General features: G+C 38.9%; 1 protein-coding gene across 1 annotated transcript in view; it reads left to right on the plus strand.

Moving 5' to 3' along the window:
* LOC142338101 (uncharacterized) overlaps positions 1 to 17515 on the plus strand; it is a 143786-nt gene that overhangs the window by 69027 nt on the left and 57244 nt on the right. The window contains exons 8-12 of the mRNA XM_075387732.1: positions 7976 to 8149; positions 9554 to 11158; positions 13088 to 13261; positions 13490 to 14026; positions 14309 to 15793. Of these exons, the coding sequence (XP_075243847.1) occupies positions 7976 to 8149; positions 9554 to 11158; positions 13088 to 13261; positions 13490 to 14026; positions 14309 to 15793 (3975 nt within the window). The remainder of the gene's footprint in view (positions 1 to 7975; positions 8150 to 9553; positions 11159 to 13087; positions 13262 to 13489; positions 14027 to 14308; positions 15794 to 17515) is intronic.

Below are 17515 nucleotides of genomic sequence, written 5' to 3' on the forward strand. Positions count from 1 at the left end.
TCTTACAAGATGGCGTTGAATTACAAGAAGGTTGCAAATACACCTAGATAATCGTCAGAGCTTGAATAGGGTGGTTTAGTTAATTTCATGTGTCAGAATTAGTAGTCAACTCTAAACTTTTCCAATCTATTACTATTGGTTCTTGTTTATGAATACGGGTATAACAACGTTCTTTTTCCATCATTGCAAATGGCTGTTTCATGTTTTTGTTTCTTGAGAAGCTCGACTTAAGAAGTGTGATGATCTAAAATGCCCCAAAGGTAATTTGGACACCATTTCGATTTCTCTCACTCGCTCTCTTTCTTTTTCTAGAGCACGATACAACCTTAACGTTACCGTACAAGCATCTAAGTTGCTGTTATCGCCTTACAAGAATGCGAGATAAAGTTCTTCAACAGATAAATCGGAGCAGAAAAACGGTGAACCGGAAAAAAATGAAGAGAGCGCGCGGGCTTTTTAACCCTGTAGATTATCATGTCTCAGTAAGAGCCCGGATAAAAGAGAATTTTGTCTGATACAAAGCAAAGGTGTTAGATACAAGACAGCGCTCAGCTTAAGTCCCCCCAGAAAACTATGGAGCGAGGGAGGCGGGGTGGGGGGGTTGGTTGGGGCCATAGTTGCATGTTGCTCCAATGGGGCTGAAATCGGGAGTGAGAGGTAGTGGTAAATTGATAGATGTGTTCATTGATTTTATTCCCAAGTGTGAAGAAAGTGGAAAAAAAATCTGGGCTAAATTGATACTACTTACAGTTCGCATACTGAGTTTTGTCTTGCCTTTGTCTTCAAAATTGATTCAATTTTTCAATCCCTGCTCTTGTAGTTTATTGATTTTGACACGGCGCATCTGCGATCTTTGATTCAATCTTTTCCCTCATTTGATGGAAATGAAGATGGGTTCAGGGAGGCAGGGTTGCGGGGGTAACAAGGGTAGGGTGTATGTGAAGTATGCTGAATGCCTGATATTGTTGGTGTTCTGTGAGAGGGGAGGGGTTAAACTCAATTTTGAACTTTGACACCTGTCTCGGGTTATTTGATTGCTTTGGGACCTGGAAAATCTGAGGACAAAGCAAACTTATGCATAAATAGTGAAAAAAGCCTATTGTCTGCATTTAGGCAACTTATACCAAGACAAGTGGGCATGTAATTTGGATTGTATTTAAATATGATATTCTCTTATCGTCAAAAATGATGCAAAGACAAAGAAAACTGTGTTCTTTTTGCGCTTGAGCACAAGATTATTACAGTTCGATAAATAAATCTTATTTTCGGCGCAAACTAATGATAAATACAGTTTCCATTGCTTTTATTTTTAACTGCGTTTTGTTCTTTAAAAGTTTTTTTAATATAAAAGTATGTTTTTCATTTACTGCTAGAGCACATACTACCGCATTCTAAGAATGCTTGCTACTGTTTGTTTCAAAAAATACATTTTAGTTTGAAATGCAGTGTTTGTTTGAAAACTTAGGCTTTGTCGGCGCAAAAGCACATTTACATCCAAATTTTTGGCAAATTTGCATCCTGCGTAATCTTATAAAACTTCCTACCACACCAAACAATCAGACACGTTGTTGGTTAAAATTTAGGGTTAGTTGTTTTTATTGTGTGTGACCTGTAAATATTTGTGTTCATTTTTTTATTGGATAATTACCAAATAGTACTCATTCCTAATAAGGTCTTAAAAATGATCAGAATTTGTATTTTATAGTAAATACGTTCAAAGAACTCTTAATTTGCAAGATATTATCAGACATTTGCCTTTGCACAATAAGTATGTCGAATTGTTCATAACGTAGCCTGTAGGACATCCTTGCAAACTTTTTAATAACACATAAACATTTTTTTTAAAATATCAACAGCACTGGCTTTAAGTTTGAAAAATACTTATAATATTGCAACACACAGGATTTCAAATTGTAAAGAATCAACGCAAAACCATACCTGTAGCCTGCAAATATCTTTCAAATTTTTGGGTCTCAGTGCCAGTGCGACAACCTGTAGGACGGCTATTTTAAGATCTTAAAAATTATATTTGCGGAAATCGGTTAATAATTAAACAACAATTTTTCGATTAATTTCTGTGCAGTATCCTATACATCTATTTTAGCCTTCAAACAATAAACACTCCAAACTTATTTTTTACATCTGACACGATGCCAATTGCTGTACAACAGAATTTTTTCCGGATAAAAAAAATCAAGGAGGAGCTTTTGCCATTTGGTATTTGATTTTTGAACTACGTGTAATTTTTTTATGCAAGAGTTGACTAAATTTCTTTAACACATATCAGATAACGCAATTGAAAAGCTGTTTTTAAAACTTATAGACAGGCAATCCTTATCGATTAATTATGACAAGACAACTTTTGTCAAAAATTTGTGAGATATGAAGAATAAAAACTCATTGGAACGACGCATTGGAACAGCGCCTAAAATGGCAGACGCATCAAAACTTAGAAATCTTATTGCTAGCCCATCTGTAATGAGAAAATGTAATACTGCTTTGTTCCCCTTGCTTTGAAATAGGAAACAAGTGTTAACGTAATTTCGCTCAGAAATCGCTTTTAGCCAAGAGAGAAAAAATAATATTTTGGGGAAACTGATCTCATGTTTGGTAGTGATAGATTCACATCAAAATCCACGGGTCGCTGAAGCATGGAAAGATGTGGTGAAACACACATATATATATATATATATATATATATATATATATATATATATATATATATATATATATATATATATATATATATATATATATATATATATATATATATATATATATATATATATATAATAGAATTAAGTTTCGCTACATTTTGATTACTTGAACGCACAAAATTAGTGTTTTAAGATTCTCAATGAATCATGTTTGTTGAAAATTCTATGGTACGTCTATTTGTTGAGACGTCAACCATTGTCAACTATTGAAATATCTTAAACTTATCTTAAAATATTGTGCTCAAATATCGAGTTTTTCATTTCGGTGAATTGATAACGGATTTTTTTAGGGATTTGTGTAAACTCTCAAAAATACAATCAGAGCAAACAATGCATCTCACAAGACAAGAGCCTTCTTACAAGATCTTGCTAGATAGTTCTTGTTTTTCCTTAGTTTGTAAGGTTGTGGTTTCAATTTCAATTGATGACACTTTCGCAAGATTAAAAGTTTTTGTGAGAAATTGCAAAATGCTGCAAAGCGTTTATTTTCTGATCATTTCGATGTTCTCTATTAGTGATCTGTCATTTCACATACGAGTGAGTGGTTTCTTGACCATTCAGTTCATACCATATACCATGTCAGGCACTTCTGTCAGAATTAGCAGCGCTTATTATTACATAATCAGCGTGAAACGATTACGCAACATGATCAAACCATGTACACAATAGGACGATAAAGAGTGATTTATTTCCTAGCAGATGGAAAATTAAATCCCCCTTCCTGTTTCCCATCCATTTCCAACGGGTAAGGAATGATCCATTGTTTATGGCATTTGAGTGTGTCCTTGTTTTATGGTTACATTTTCTTTGCTTCTCTATGGCTTTATAACACCGTTACAATGACCGGTAACAATAAAAAATGACAGAGGATTTAATTTGAGATAAAGAGAAAAAGACAGCAAAAGTCGACACACAAAATGATGCGCTTTTTGTACTTTTTTTCATCTTTTCTTTGTAACGCTTGCTCAAAAACTGGACCATTGTGTTTGAAATGTTTTCTAGTTGTGAATATTAAGCTAATTAGACATTGATAATACATGCTTATGTCAAATTAAAAGCATGAAATGAAAGCTCTGTAACTATCCTGTACCACTAAAAACATCAATGCCGGGATCGCTTATCCAAAATCATCTCTAATTTTTGTCATTATTTTGTCAATTATAAGCATTCACAATATTGGTCACGTAAGTTGTATCTGATCAAGATTATGTATGAATAAACTACCTGCCAAACTTTTTCAAAATCTGGAAACCTGCATTACTCAAAATCGGCATTTATAAAATTCTGTTTCAAATAAGCAACGCCAGGGCAGACACCCCGTGTTATTCAAAGAGATTGGGCAAGATTCTTGCAAAAGAATGTTAACCTTGAAACTTCTTGCAAAATTAATAACTGGAACGTCCGACTTGGAATTGTGGTAAGTAAGTTCGGTCATGCTCGACCTAAAATTGGCACGAAAAAACTCGACCCAAATAGCCTATGATATGACATTGGCGCAATTTAAGCGGATAACTAGACTTTAGCTTGACCCAAATTGTCATGCTCGACTTTTCTGGGACTCAAATTAGCAACGCTGATTTTAACTCGACTTAAATGTTGTGCTCGACTTTTGCTTGACTCAAAAGCTTGTGTTTCTGCCTCGAAAATTTTACGTTCAATTTTATTTCTCACTCTTGATTATAAGGTAGTCAGCATGCAAACTCCTTCATCTTTTTCGATTCAGAAGAGCCGCCAATCTATCAAAAATCTGCATTCATTCAACTAATGTGGCAATTTAGTCCAGCTGCGCATTACAAAATTTCCGAAGTCTTTCGGCAGTTTTCCAACTATCTATTAAGTTTGACTGCAGATGTGCAATGCTGTGAAAGAAGCAGACAAAATTTCTTAAAAAAATGAATTGGCGATAAAGCAGACTTTTGACAAGACTTTTGCTCGTCTCATGAAAAGACCATCCTCGACCGAATAATTTTTCCTGACTGGATAATTGAAATAGTTTCTCAGAAATATTGACCATGCTCGGCCCAAAATGCCTACAAAAAGATCAGGCCAAAATGGCCATGAAAAGACTTTTACTCGACCCATGAAAATATTTTTGCTAGACTTTAACAGAGTGCTGGTTTGTGTAATTTTGGTCAATATTGACCCTCCCCACTAGACTTTTTAAGTCTTTTCATAAGTCGAGGTCTTAACCTGGGTACTATTTTTAAATAAAATATGCTTGTATCTGGTCTATAGTTCCAATTGTCCCACCAGCTCCGAAACAGTTGCCAGATGAAGTAAAAGACTATTGCTGTCATCCATCGTGATTTAAGCTCGTTGTTATTTTAAACGTTTATTTTACCAGTACTTAGTCGATACGCCTTGGAATTCAGATAAAGAATTTTAAAATTTTCATTTATTGTGTGATCACGATTCCACTGAAAATTTCCTCAACGCGTCCCAGAAGAGATCAACAAAAAATGCGCTTGGTCAAATTGAATAGGAAAAGACACGAGGTTTTACTAAGTAGATGTCTTCGATAATTGTTGACCAAGCTGGAGGCCAATAATTGCGTGTTTGCTTTTGTAGAAAGCATAAGAATAACCTCAATAGAAATTTCATAACCAGATAGCGCTAGTTAAATCAGATAATTTAGTTCAAGTTAGACAAGTTAATTAGGTGTTTGAAATAAGCGTTCTTTCGTAAAGTGTTATTGTTTCGAAGGCGCCAGAGAGGGTAGTTGAGTGATATCTCTTAAACAAACAAATTGATGAACAAATGCATATTGAGCTGTCGTATATTTTGATTAATTAGCAAAGTTGTATTTGAGCATCAGGCCAAATTCCAAATGAGTGATTTAAATTTAGAAGAAAACTAGAAAGCAAAAATTTGAAGTGAACTAGATTCTTTGAACAGAATTGGAAATTCAATTTGAAGTAAAATGTGCTATTTTGAAGTGACAAAGATAAGGGGGGTAGCCGAACTTGGTGCCCTGCGACTGTGGGGGTTATATTAAGCGGACGTTTATGAAATTTTAATGTGAGGTACACCCAATTATCCTCTCCGGCTGGTATACCTTTCGGGCCAATCCGACCACCTAACTCCGAGCTATTAACACCGGAAGTGGCGTGATTTGAAGGTTTTCGATATTTTGAGCGAAAAAATGACTGTTCGAGTATGATACACGGGGAACTAAGGGTTGCAATGGGTATTAAGTCCAGAGTAATATAGCACATGATCATGGGAAGGGTTTAAGAAGTTGTGGGAGAAATTTATTAGCATTTTGAAATAAGAATAGGCAGTTTTCACTAAAAATAGTTAACACTGAAATTGAAATAGTAATTTCTCTAAAAGTTGAAATCGGATTGACCTGAAAATTGGGGGATGGACTAATTTGGGTACGAGGAATCCGAATCTGAGGTTAGATTTGACCCCACACCAACCTGCACGGAACTAGCGCACGCCCGTGCTGCGGAACGTAAAATTTGAATTGCTCATGGAGTATTGGTAGGAGCCATATGATTTTTGGAGGGTTATTGTAACTTTTCAAGGGCGTTCGATTGGTGATATTTTCATTCCCAAATTCCGACCGGAAGCCGGTGCTTCGGGACGACCCGAGTGCCAAAAACCGGAAATCGGCCTTTTTGAGCGGCCGAATGACTTTGAAACAGTTTTAATATGATAACCTGAGACATTTAGTGACAAAAAATAACCAACCCGGTCAATTTTGACGAACTCGGATTTTTCGGGTTTCGGCACCCACGACTCGTAAAAAATTTTCAAATTGCAAACGACTGGCAATGGCTGATCCGTTGGTCATGAAACTTGGCAGGCAAGTTGATGGCACCCTATAGTTACTATAAAATTTTACCCGAAGACGTTCCGACTACTACTTCGCAAGTTATTAAGTTTGGAAATTTGGGGTCTTCCGGGAGGTCGATGAAAAGTGTGCGCGGTCATTGCTCGTGTTCTATTAGGAGTTAGGTCATAAAAATTGGTGGGTAGGTGTAACTATGGTAGGACTTTCCGCGCCAATGGTTGTTTTTACCAAAGTGACCCTTCATCTTTGACTATTGACCCCTAATTGACGTCTAGAGGTCAAATTTTTGGGGTTTTGGGAAATTTTGGTTTCTGACTAATTTTTGTATGGGGAATTGCACGGAATACCGGGAAAAGCATACCAAGCCATTAATTTAGCTTTAGCGAGCATGAACTAGCGGTATATTTACACATGGAGACCAATAGTCTTTGAATAACAAAAGCGACGAAATTAACTTGGCGCCAACTTTGTGTGCGCAAATAAGGGCGATAAGGACCGCGGACGTTGACGTTAATCTGTTTGTTTAGTGAAGGGAACTCCTCCTGCGGATGTATCAATCAGTCAAAATGACTTATGGTGTTTACTTAAGTTCCAAGAGTGTATTTAATTAAGATGAGATAAAGTGGAGTGGATATGTTTATATGAGTCCAAAGGTCGTGTACTTAAGATAAGAAGAAAGTTGAACAATGGTTGGTAGCAGTTGAATGACAGAGCATAATTTGCTATTGGTTTGCTTGCATAGCAAACAAAGCCCTCCTACGGAATGTGACAGATTGCAAGTGTAAGTTGCAATGTTTACTTAAGAGATTAAGGTTTGTTTGCTTAAGATAAGAGCGTATTGGTAGAGTATAAATTGAAGGTACACACACACACACACACACACACAGAGAGAGAGACAGATTTTGGAGTTTTTGGGAGAACTTCAGAAGTTTGGTATTGATCAAGCGAGAGAAAGTAGTTAGTTTAGTGGGACTAAACTTTGAAAGATTTGTAATTGCAAGACCAGTTAGGATACTGTGAACGTTTTGATTTAGTTCATTTGGGAAGTGAACCACGGATATTGGTAATATTATTTTAATTACTATTATAAGTTGTCTTGAATTCGTCTTTTCCTTTGATGTGCAAGTAATTCTCTTACCGTTGTTATCCATAGAACCAGAATTGATATTACGAGCTCAAGTGTGAATTAACTTATTTCAAGGCAATCTAACTTGCAACAGCATACAAGAGTGGAAGAGGGGAAATTGCAGAGTAACAAAGTAACGCTTGCTTCACCAATTCAAAACATTTGGCTTATTATATTTGATCGATCTTCTGGGCGACAGAGTCCCCTCACTGTTGGCCTAGTTAGAAATTCAGAAGACGACAGCTTTTGTTTAACTTTTCATAATTTGTCAATCGACTAGGATTATTGACAAAAGCAGATACATTGGATTCATTGGATTGTTGCTGATTTTAGCGTGCGATCCTGGAACCTTTGGCCCGGATTGTTCTCAGAAGTGTCACTGTCTGAACGGCTCAACCTGTGATCCGGACACTGGCAAGTGTCCAGGAGATTTCTGCCAGGAGGGGTCAGTTGAGACCAAGTGTCAGATGTGCGAGGAGGGATACACTGGACCCAACTGCCAAATGAGTTAGAGTCTACTTTAATAAACAATTCGCCAAAGAAAAACAACGGAATGTTTTATAAGCCATACCCTAACCAGTTTCAGACCAGTTGGAGTAATTGTTACCCTAATCGACCCAGGACTGTTATCTGCTAAGATTCCTGCAAATATTGGTTATCTGCTCAGATTCTCGTATATAAAGGTTATCTGCTGGGATGCGAGATTGCGACGGTTATCTCATGTAAAATTCTGACAATAATCTAACCAGATGTTCGGAGAAATGGAAGATACGAGAATTGCTGAAAGTGGTAGTAGAATAAGAATTCCAGGTTACGGCAATGAAAGGCAAACTGGAACTGAGGTCGAGTTTACCGATAAAATTTGTGGTCAAACAAATCAGAAAGTTTTTAGAGCAGCGCTGAGCGAATATGAAAACAAAGCAAATAAACCTTTTGCTATGGTTTATTTTCTGATTGCTTGAAGAGTGTGCGAAATTTTTCGTCGGAGAAACTGCAGAGAGCAGACCGAAAGCTGACTTATATTTTGTACTTGGGTTACTAAAAGTTTGATTATGTTTGGTTATCAGTTGTTGAAGCGTTTTCCTTCACCAGGCTACGAAATTTGGGAAGATTGGCGTGAACTTTATTTGAGCACCGGCTTGAAGTTGAGATGGACGGAAGAAGAGAAGATGAAGTGGTTTCCTACAAAATTGTGTGGGTGGGCCTTGAATGCAGTAAGTGATTTACCTAGAGGTTATTGGCGGTCGACTCCAGGGAAGCAAGCATGGACACTGACCGAGACGCTGTATCAGTTTGACATTCGATTGTCTGACAATCCACTTTTTTATGAGCGAAGCTACAGTTTGTTTATTAGAGGGAAAGCGGGAAATAGGACGGAAGTCACTGAAACCAGTGATACTGTGGATCAGAGAACGCGACAGCAGTGATCTCAAAGGCAGGTGATTGATACAAGTAGAAGAGTTGACAATTCTTTCATGGATGAATTTCGGCAAACCGGCAAAATTTCTGAAGGGTTGGGCGTTGGGTCCCGCTGTGGTGTGTCAAGAAAAGGAGGTTTCAGTAAAGTTCTGTTCGGAGAAATGGAAGATACGAGAATTGCTGAAAGTGGTAGTAGAATAAGAATTCCAGGTTACGGCAATGAAAGGCAAACTGGAACTGAGGTCGAGTTTACCGATAAAATTTGTGGTCAAACAAATCAGGAAGTTTTTAGAGCAGCGCTGAGCGAATACGAAAACAAAGCAAATAAACCTTTTGCTGTGGTTTATTTTCTGATTATTTGAAGAGTGTGCGAAATTTTTCGTCATAGAAACTGCAGAGAGCAGACCGAAAGCTGACTTACATTTTGTACTTGGATTACTAAAAGTTTGATTATGTTTGGTTATCAGTTGTTGAAGCGTTTTCCTTCACCAGGCTACGAAATTTGGGAAGATTGGCGTGAACTTTATTTGAGCACCGGCTTGAAGTTGAGATGGACGGAAGAAGAGAAGATGAAGTGGTTTCCTACAAAATTGTGTGGGTGGGCCTTGAATGCAGTAAGTGATTTACCTAGAGGTTATTGGCGGTCGACTCCAGGGAAGCAAGCATGGACACTGACCGAGACGCTGTATCAGTTTGAACTTCGATTGTCTGACAATCCACTTTTTTATGAGCGAAGCTACGGTTTGTTTATTAGAGGGAAAGCGGGAAATAGGACGGAAGTCACTGAAACCAGTGATACTGTGGATCAGAGAACGCGACAGCAGTGTTCTCAAAGGCAGGTGATTGGTACAAATAGAAGAGTTGACAATTCTTTCATGGATGAATTTCGGCAAACCGGCAAAATTTCTGAAGGGTTGGGCGTTGGGTCCCGCTGTGGTGTGTCAAGAAAAGGAGGTTTCAGTAAAGATCTGTTCGGAGAAATGGAAGATACGAGAATTGCTGAAAGTGGTAGTAGAATAAGAATTCCAGGTTACGGCAATGAAAGTCAAACTGGAACTGAGGTCGAGTTTACCGATAAAATTTGTGGTCAAACAAATCAGGAAGTTTTTAGAGCAGCGCTGAGCGAATATGAAAACAGTGGCAACGGAGAACTTCCGACAGAAGAAGAAATCATTGAGCGAAGAGTTGAGTCTTGTGGACCAGATGAGAATCATGCTATGGAAAAAGCTGAGCTAGGTGATGAACAGTCGGATGATGAAAATTTGTTTGAAGATATTTCGGATACAGATTTTTCGGATGTAGAGGAACTTGATGTCAACGATGCCAGAAGCGAGACAGGTTTTGCCGCGAGTTTGAACTCAGTAGCATGCGACAACGTAACTGCAATAGCGAGCGATTTTGGTGGTGGTGGTGTCAAAGCTAGCAGAAACGATATGTTGGGAGCCGGGGCCTTGATGGAGTTAGAGGCAGGAGGTTTGGACCAGAAGTTCTGCAATACAATAAACGGGGCTGATGAGACGGAAATGTGTACAACCGACTGCACTGTGGACACTTTGGAGAATTGGACAAGTCCAGGAGGAGTTGATTGTCAGCTGGTATCTGAAGCACAAAAGGGTCAAAACGATAAGGCAGCAGGTGACCGAAGTAACTTCGCACAGTTGGGAAAGGAGCTAGAGAAATGGGTGCAATCGCAATTGAGTGAAAGTCAGCTTAATAGTAGTGTTTTGGTCAAACCAACGGATGAGCATCAAGGGGACAGTGTTGGAGTTGACGGAACAGGAAAATCTGATCAGAAGTCAATGGCTACAGTGTTGCAGAGATGGGTTCATGATGATCAAAAGCCTAGGAGGGAGGACTCTAGACGGTTTTCGATGGAAGTTGAGCAAAAAGTGGAGAGAGGAATTGTATCGCGATTTCCGGAGATTGCAAGGCTATTGCTGGTGAATCGCTCGTTAAGCCGGAAAGAGAGGTGGAGCCGTTTGGAAGCATCAGGAAAGCAGTCATGGCAGCATTACAGGAGAAATGGTAGCTACAGTGGAAGAAGTAGACATCCATTCAAGCATCAGAAGAAGAAGGTTTTCATGTACAGGTGCACGAGTGTATGATGAGGGACGTTGGCAGCTAAGTTATTCAAGACTTTATACCCAATTTTTGTCTACATTTTATTAATCTATTTTGTTCGGACAAGTTGATCAAGCACTATAGCCTTACGAAAATTTTTTTTCAAAAAAAAAGATGATTTAGGGAAATGTGTTGATTTGGTAGATCTATTTTTAGATTTGATTTTTTAGTGATATTGGGGTTCCCGGGGTGGATATATGTCAGAGGCAATAGGGTTTGATCAAAAATCAATGTTGATGAGTTAGGTAATATGTTAAATAATATGATCAAAAATCAATGTTGATGAGTTAGGTAATATGTTAAATAATATGTTAAAAAGTGAAAATGCGAAAGTTTTCAAATCTGATTTAATCAGCCGCTATTCAAACTTTGCTGCAGTTAGTTTGTATTAACCCGGAGCTAAATATAAGTGGTTCACTTCACTAGATCGACTATGGTTAAAGTACGTAGGAGTAAGTTAATCGGGTCAAAGGATAAGGCTTTGCAATTATTCGGGAGAATAATAATCTAGGAGGGAGGAGTGTAGAAAGCATAAGAATAAACTCAATAGAAGTTTCATAACCAGATAGCGCTAGTTAAATCAGATAATTTAGTTCAAGTTAGACAAGTTAATTAGGTGTTTGAAATAAGCGTTCTTTCGTAAAGTGTTATTGTTTCGAAGGCGCCAGAGAGGGTAGTTGAGTGATATCTCTTAAACAAACAAATTGATGAACAAATGCATATTGAGCTGTCGTATATTTTAATTAATTAGCAAAGTTGTATTTGAGCATCAGGCCAAATTCCAAATGAGTGATTTAAATTTAGAAGAAAACTAGAGAGCAAAAATTTGAAATGAACTAGATTCTTTGAACAGAATTGGAAATTCAATTTGAAGTAAAATGTGCTATTTTGAAGTGACAAAGATAAGGGGGTAGCCGAACTTGGTGCCCTGCGACTGTGGGGGTTATATTAAGCGGACGCTTATGAAATTTTAATGTGAGGTACACCCAATTATCCTCTCCGGCTGGTATACCTTTCGGGCCAATCCGACCACCTAACTCCGAGCTATTAACACCGGAAGTGGCGTGATTTGAAGGTTTTCGATATTTTGAGCGAAAAAATGACTGTTCGAGTATGATACACGGGGAACTAAGGGTTGCAAAGGGTATTAAGTCCAGAGTAATATAGCACATGATCATGGGAAGGGTTTAAGAAGTTGTGGGAGAAATTTATTAGCATTTTGAAATAAGAATAGGCAGTTTTCACTAAAAATAGTTAACACTGAAATTGAAATAGTAATTTCTCTAAAAGTTGAAATCGGATTGACCTGAAAATTGGAAGATGGACTAATTTGGGTACGAGGAATCCGAATCTGAGGTCAGATTTGACCCCAAACCAACCTGCACGGAACTAGCGCACGCCCGTGCTGCGGAACGTAAAATTTGAATTGCTCGTGAAGTATTGGTAGGAGCCATATGATTTTTGGAGGGTTAGTGTAACTTTTCAAGGGCTTTCGATTGGTGATATTTTCATTCCCAAATTCCGACCGGAATATAAATTGTCTTGAATTCGTCTTTTCCTTTGATGTGCAAGTAACTCTCTTACCGTTGTTATCCATATAACCAGAATTGATATTACGAGCTCAAGTGTGAATTAACTTATTTCAAGGCAATCTAACTTGCAACAGCATACAAGAGTGGAAGAGGGGAAATTGCAGAGTAACAAAGTAACGCTTGCTTCACCAATTCAAAACATTTGGCTTATTATATTTGATCGATCTTCTGGGCGACAGAGTCCCCTCACTGTTGGCCTAGTTAGAAATTCAGAAGACGACAGCTTTTGTTTAACTTTTCATAATTTGTCAATCGACTAGGATTATTGACAAAAGCAGATACATTGGATTCATTGGATTGTTGCTGATTTTAGCGTGCGATCCTGGAACCTTTGGCCCGGATTGTTCTCAGAAGTGTCACTGTCTGAACGGCTCAACCTGTGATCCGGACACTGGCAAGTGTCCAGGAGATTTCTGCCAGGAGGGGTCAGTTGAGACCAAGTGTCAGATGTGCGAGGAGGGATACACTGGACCCAACTGCCAAATGAGTTAGAGTCTACTTTAATAAACAATTCGCCAAAGAAAAACAACGGAATGTTTTATAAGCCATACCCTAACCAGTTTCAGTTATTTTCTGATTATTTGAAGAGTGTGCGAAATTTTTCGTCGAAGAAACTGCAGAGAGCAGACCGAAAGCTGACTTACATTTTGTACTTTGATTACTAAAAGTATGATTATGTTTGGTTATCAGTTGGTGAAGTGTTCTCCTTCACCAGGCTACGAAAGTTGGGAAGATTGGCGTGAACTTTATTTGAGCACCGGCTTGAAGTTGGGATGGACGGAAGAAGAGATGATGAAGTGGTTGCCTACAAAATTGTGTGGGTGGGCCTTGAATGCAGTAAGTGATTTACCTAGAGGTTATTGGCGGTCGACTCCAGGGAAGCAAGCATGGACACTGACCGAGACGCTGTATCAGTTTGACATTCGATTGTCTGACAATCCACTTTTTTATGAGCGAAGCTACAGTTTGTTTATTAGAGGGAAAGCGGGAATTAGGACGGAAGTCACTGAAACCAGTGATACTGTGGATCAGAGAACGCGACAGCAGTGTTCTCAAAGGCAGGTGATTGATACAAGTAGAAGAGTTGACAATTCTTTCATGGATGAATTTCGGCAAACCGGCAAAATTTCTGAAGGGTTGGGCGTTGGGTCCCGCTGTGGTGTGTCAAGAAAAGGAGGTTTCAGTAAAGATCTGTTCGGAGAAATGAAAGATACGAGAATTGCTGAAAGTGGTAGTAGAATAAGAATTCCAGGTTACGGCAATGAAAGGCAAACTGGAACTGAGGTCGAGTTTACCGATAAAATTTGTGGTCAAACAAATCAGAAAGTTTTTAGAGCAGCGCTGAGCGAATATGAAAACAAAGCAAATAAACCTTTTGCTGTGGTTTATTTTCTGATTGCTTGAAGAGTTTGCGAAATTTTTCGTCGGAGAAACTGCAGAGAGCAGACCGAAAGCTGACTTATATTTTGTACTTGGATTACTAAAAGTTTGATTATGTTTGGTTATCAGTTGGTGAAGCGTTTTCCTTCACCAGGCTACGAAATTTGGGAAGATTGGCGTGAACATTATTTGAGCACCGGCTTGAAGTTGGGATGGACGGAAGAAGAGATGATGAAGTGGTTGCCTACAAAATTGTGTGGGTGGGCCTTGAATGCAGTAAGTGATTTACCTAGAGGTTATTGGCGGTCGACTCCAGGGAAGCAAGCCTGGACACTGACCGAGACGCTGTATCAGTTTGACATTCGATTGTCTGACAATCCACTTTTTTATGAGCGAAGCTACAGTTTGTTTATTAGAGGGAAAGCGGGAAATAGGACGGAAGTCACTGAAACCAGTGATACTGTGGATCAGAGAACGCGACAGCAGTGTTCTCAAAGGCAGGTGATTGATACAAATAGAAGAGTTGACAATTCTTTCATGGATGAATTTCGGCAAACCGGCAAAATTTCTGAAGGTTTGGGCGTTGGGTCCCGCTGTGGTGTGTCAAGAAAAGGAGGTTTCAGTAAAGATCTGTTCGGAGAAATGGAAGATACGAGAATTGCTGAAAGTGGTAGTAGAATAAGAATTCCAGGTTACGGCAATGAAAGGCAAACTGGAACTGAGGTCGAGTTTACCGATAAAATTTGTGGTCAAACAAATCCGGAAGTTTTTAGAGCAGCGCTGAGCGAATATGAAAACAGTGGCAACGGAGAACTTCCGACAGAAGAAGAAATCATTGAGCGAAGAGTTGAGTCTTGCGGACCAGATGAGAATCATGCTATGGAAAAAGCTGAGCTAGATGATGAACAGTCGGATGATGAAAATTTGTTTGAAGATATTTCGGATACAGATTTTTCGGATGTAGAGGAACTTGATGTCAACGATGCCAGAAGCGAGACAGGTTTTGCCGCGAGTTTGAACTCAGTAGCATGCGACAACGTAACTGCAATAGCGAGCGATTTTGGTGGTGGTGGTGTCAAAGCTAGCAGAAACGATATGTTGGGAGCCGGGGCCTTGATGGAGTTAGAGGCAGGAGGTTTGGACCAGAAGTTCTGCAATACAATAAACGGGGCTGATGAGACAGAAATGTGTACAACCGACTGCACTGTGGACACTTTGGAGAATTGGACAAGTCCAGGAGGAGTTGATTGTCAGCTGGTATCTGAAGCACAAAAGGGTCAAAACGATAAGGCAGCAGGTGACCGAAGTAACTTCGCACAGTTGGGAAAGGAGCTAGAGAAATGGGTGCAATCGCAATTGAGTGAAAGTCAGCTTAATAGTAGTGTTTTGGTCAAACCAACGGATGAGCATCAAGGGGACAGTGTTGGAGTTGACGGAACAGGAAAATCTGATCACAAGTCAATGGCTACAGTGTTGCAGAGATGGGTTCATGATGATCAAAAGCCTAGGGGGGAGGACTCTAGACGGTTTTCGATGGAAGTTGAGCAAAAAGTGGAGAGAAGAATTGTATCGCGATTTCCGGAGATTGCAAGGCTATTGCTGGTGAATCGCTCGTTAAGCCGGAAAGAGAGGTGGAGCCGTTTGTAAGCATCAGGAAAGCAGTCATGGCAGCATTACAGGAGAAATGGTAGCTACAGTGGAAGAAGTAGACATCCATTCAAGCATCAGAGGAAGAAGGTTTTCATGTACTGGTGCACGAGTGTATGATGAGGGACGTTGGCAGCTAAGTTATTCAAGCCTTTATACCCAATTTTTGTCTACATTTTTTAAATCTATTTTGTTCGGACAAGTTGATCAAGCACTATAGCCTTACGAAATTTTTTTTCAAAAAAAAAGATGATTTAGGGAAATGTGTTGATTTGGTAGATCTATTTTTAGATTTGATTTTTTAGTGATATTGGGGTTCCCGGGGTGGATATATGTCAGAGGCAATAGGGTTTGATCAAAAATCAATGTTGATGAGTTAGGTATAATATGTTAAAAAGTGAAAATGCAAAAGTTTTCAAATCTGATTTAATCAGCCGCTATTCAAACTTTGCTGCAGTTAGTTTGTATTAACCCGGAGCTAAATATAAGTGGCTCACTTCACTAGATCGACTATGGTTAAAGTACGTAGGAGTAAGTTAATCGGGTCAAAGGATAAGGCTTTGCAATTATTCGGGAGAATAATAATCTAGGAGGGAGGAGTGTAGAAAGCATAAGAATAAACTCAATAGAAATTTCATAACCAGATAGCGCTAGTTAAATCAGATAATTTAGTTCAAGTTAGACAAGTTAATTAGGTGTTTGAAATAAGCGTTCTTTCGTAAAGTGTTATTGTTTCGAAGGCGCCAGAGAGGGTAGTTGAGTGATATCTCTTAAACAAACAAATTGATGAACAAATGCATATTGAGCTGTCGTATATTTTGATTAATTAGCAAAGTTGTATTTGAGCATCAGGCCAAATTCCAAATGAGTGATTTAAATTTAGAAGAAAACTAGAGAGCAAAAATTTGAAGTGAACTAGATTCTTTGAACAGAATTGGAAATTCAATTTGAAGTAAAATGTGCTATTTTGAAGTGACAAAGATAAGGGGGGTAGCCGAACTTGGTGCCCTGCGACTGTGGGGGTTATATTAAGCGGACGCTTATGAAATTTTAATGTGAGGTACACCCAATTATCCTCTCCGGCTGGTATACCTTTCGGGCCAATCCGACCACCTAACTCCGAGCTATTAACACCGGAAGTGGCGTGATTTGAAGGTTTTCGATATTTTGAGCGAAAAAATGACTGTTCGAGTATGATACACGTGGAACTAAGGGTTGCAATGGGTATTAAGTCCAGAGTAATATAGCACATGATCATGGGAAGGGTTTAAGAAGTTGTGGGAGAAATTTATTAGCATTTTGAAATAAGAATAGGCAGTTTTCACTAAAAATAGTTAACACTGAAATTGAAATAGTAATTTCTCTAAAAGTTGAAATCGGATTGACCTGAAAATTGGGGGATGGACTAATTTGGGTACGAGGAATCCGAATCTGAGGTCAGATTTGACCCCACACCAACCTGCACGGAACTAGCGCACGCCCGTGCTGCGGAACGTAAAATTTGAATTGCTCGTGGAGTATTGGTAGGAGCCATATGATTTTTGGAGGGTTAGTGTAACTTTTCAAGGGCTTTCGATTGGTGATATTTTTATTCCCAAATTCCGACCGGAAGCCGGTGCTTCGGGACGACCCGAGTGCCGAAAACCGGAAATCGGCCTTTTTGAGCGGCCGAATGACTTTGAAACAGTTTTAATATGATAACCTGAGACATTTA

The sequence above is a fragment of the Convolutriloba macropyga genome, chromosome 4 (genome assembly GCF_964194025.1).
Source record: "Convolutriloba macropyga chromosome 4, txConMacr16.3, whole genome shotgun sequence".
Taxonomy (NCBI): Eukaryota; Metazoa; Xenacoelomorpha; order Acoela; family Convolutidae; genus Convolutriloba; species Convolutriloba macropyga.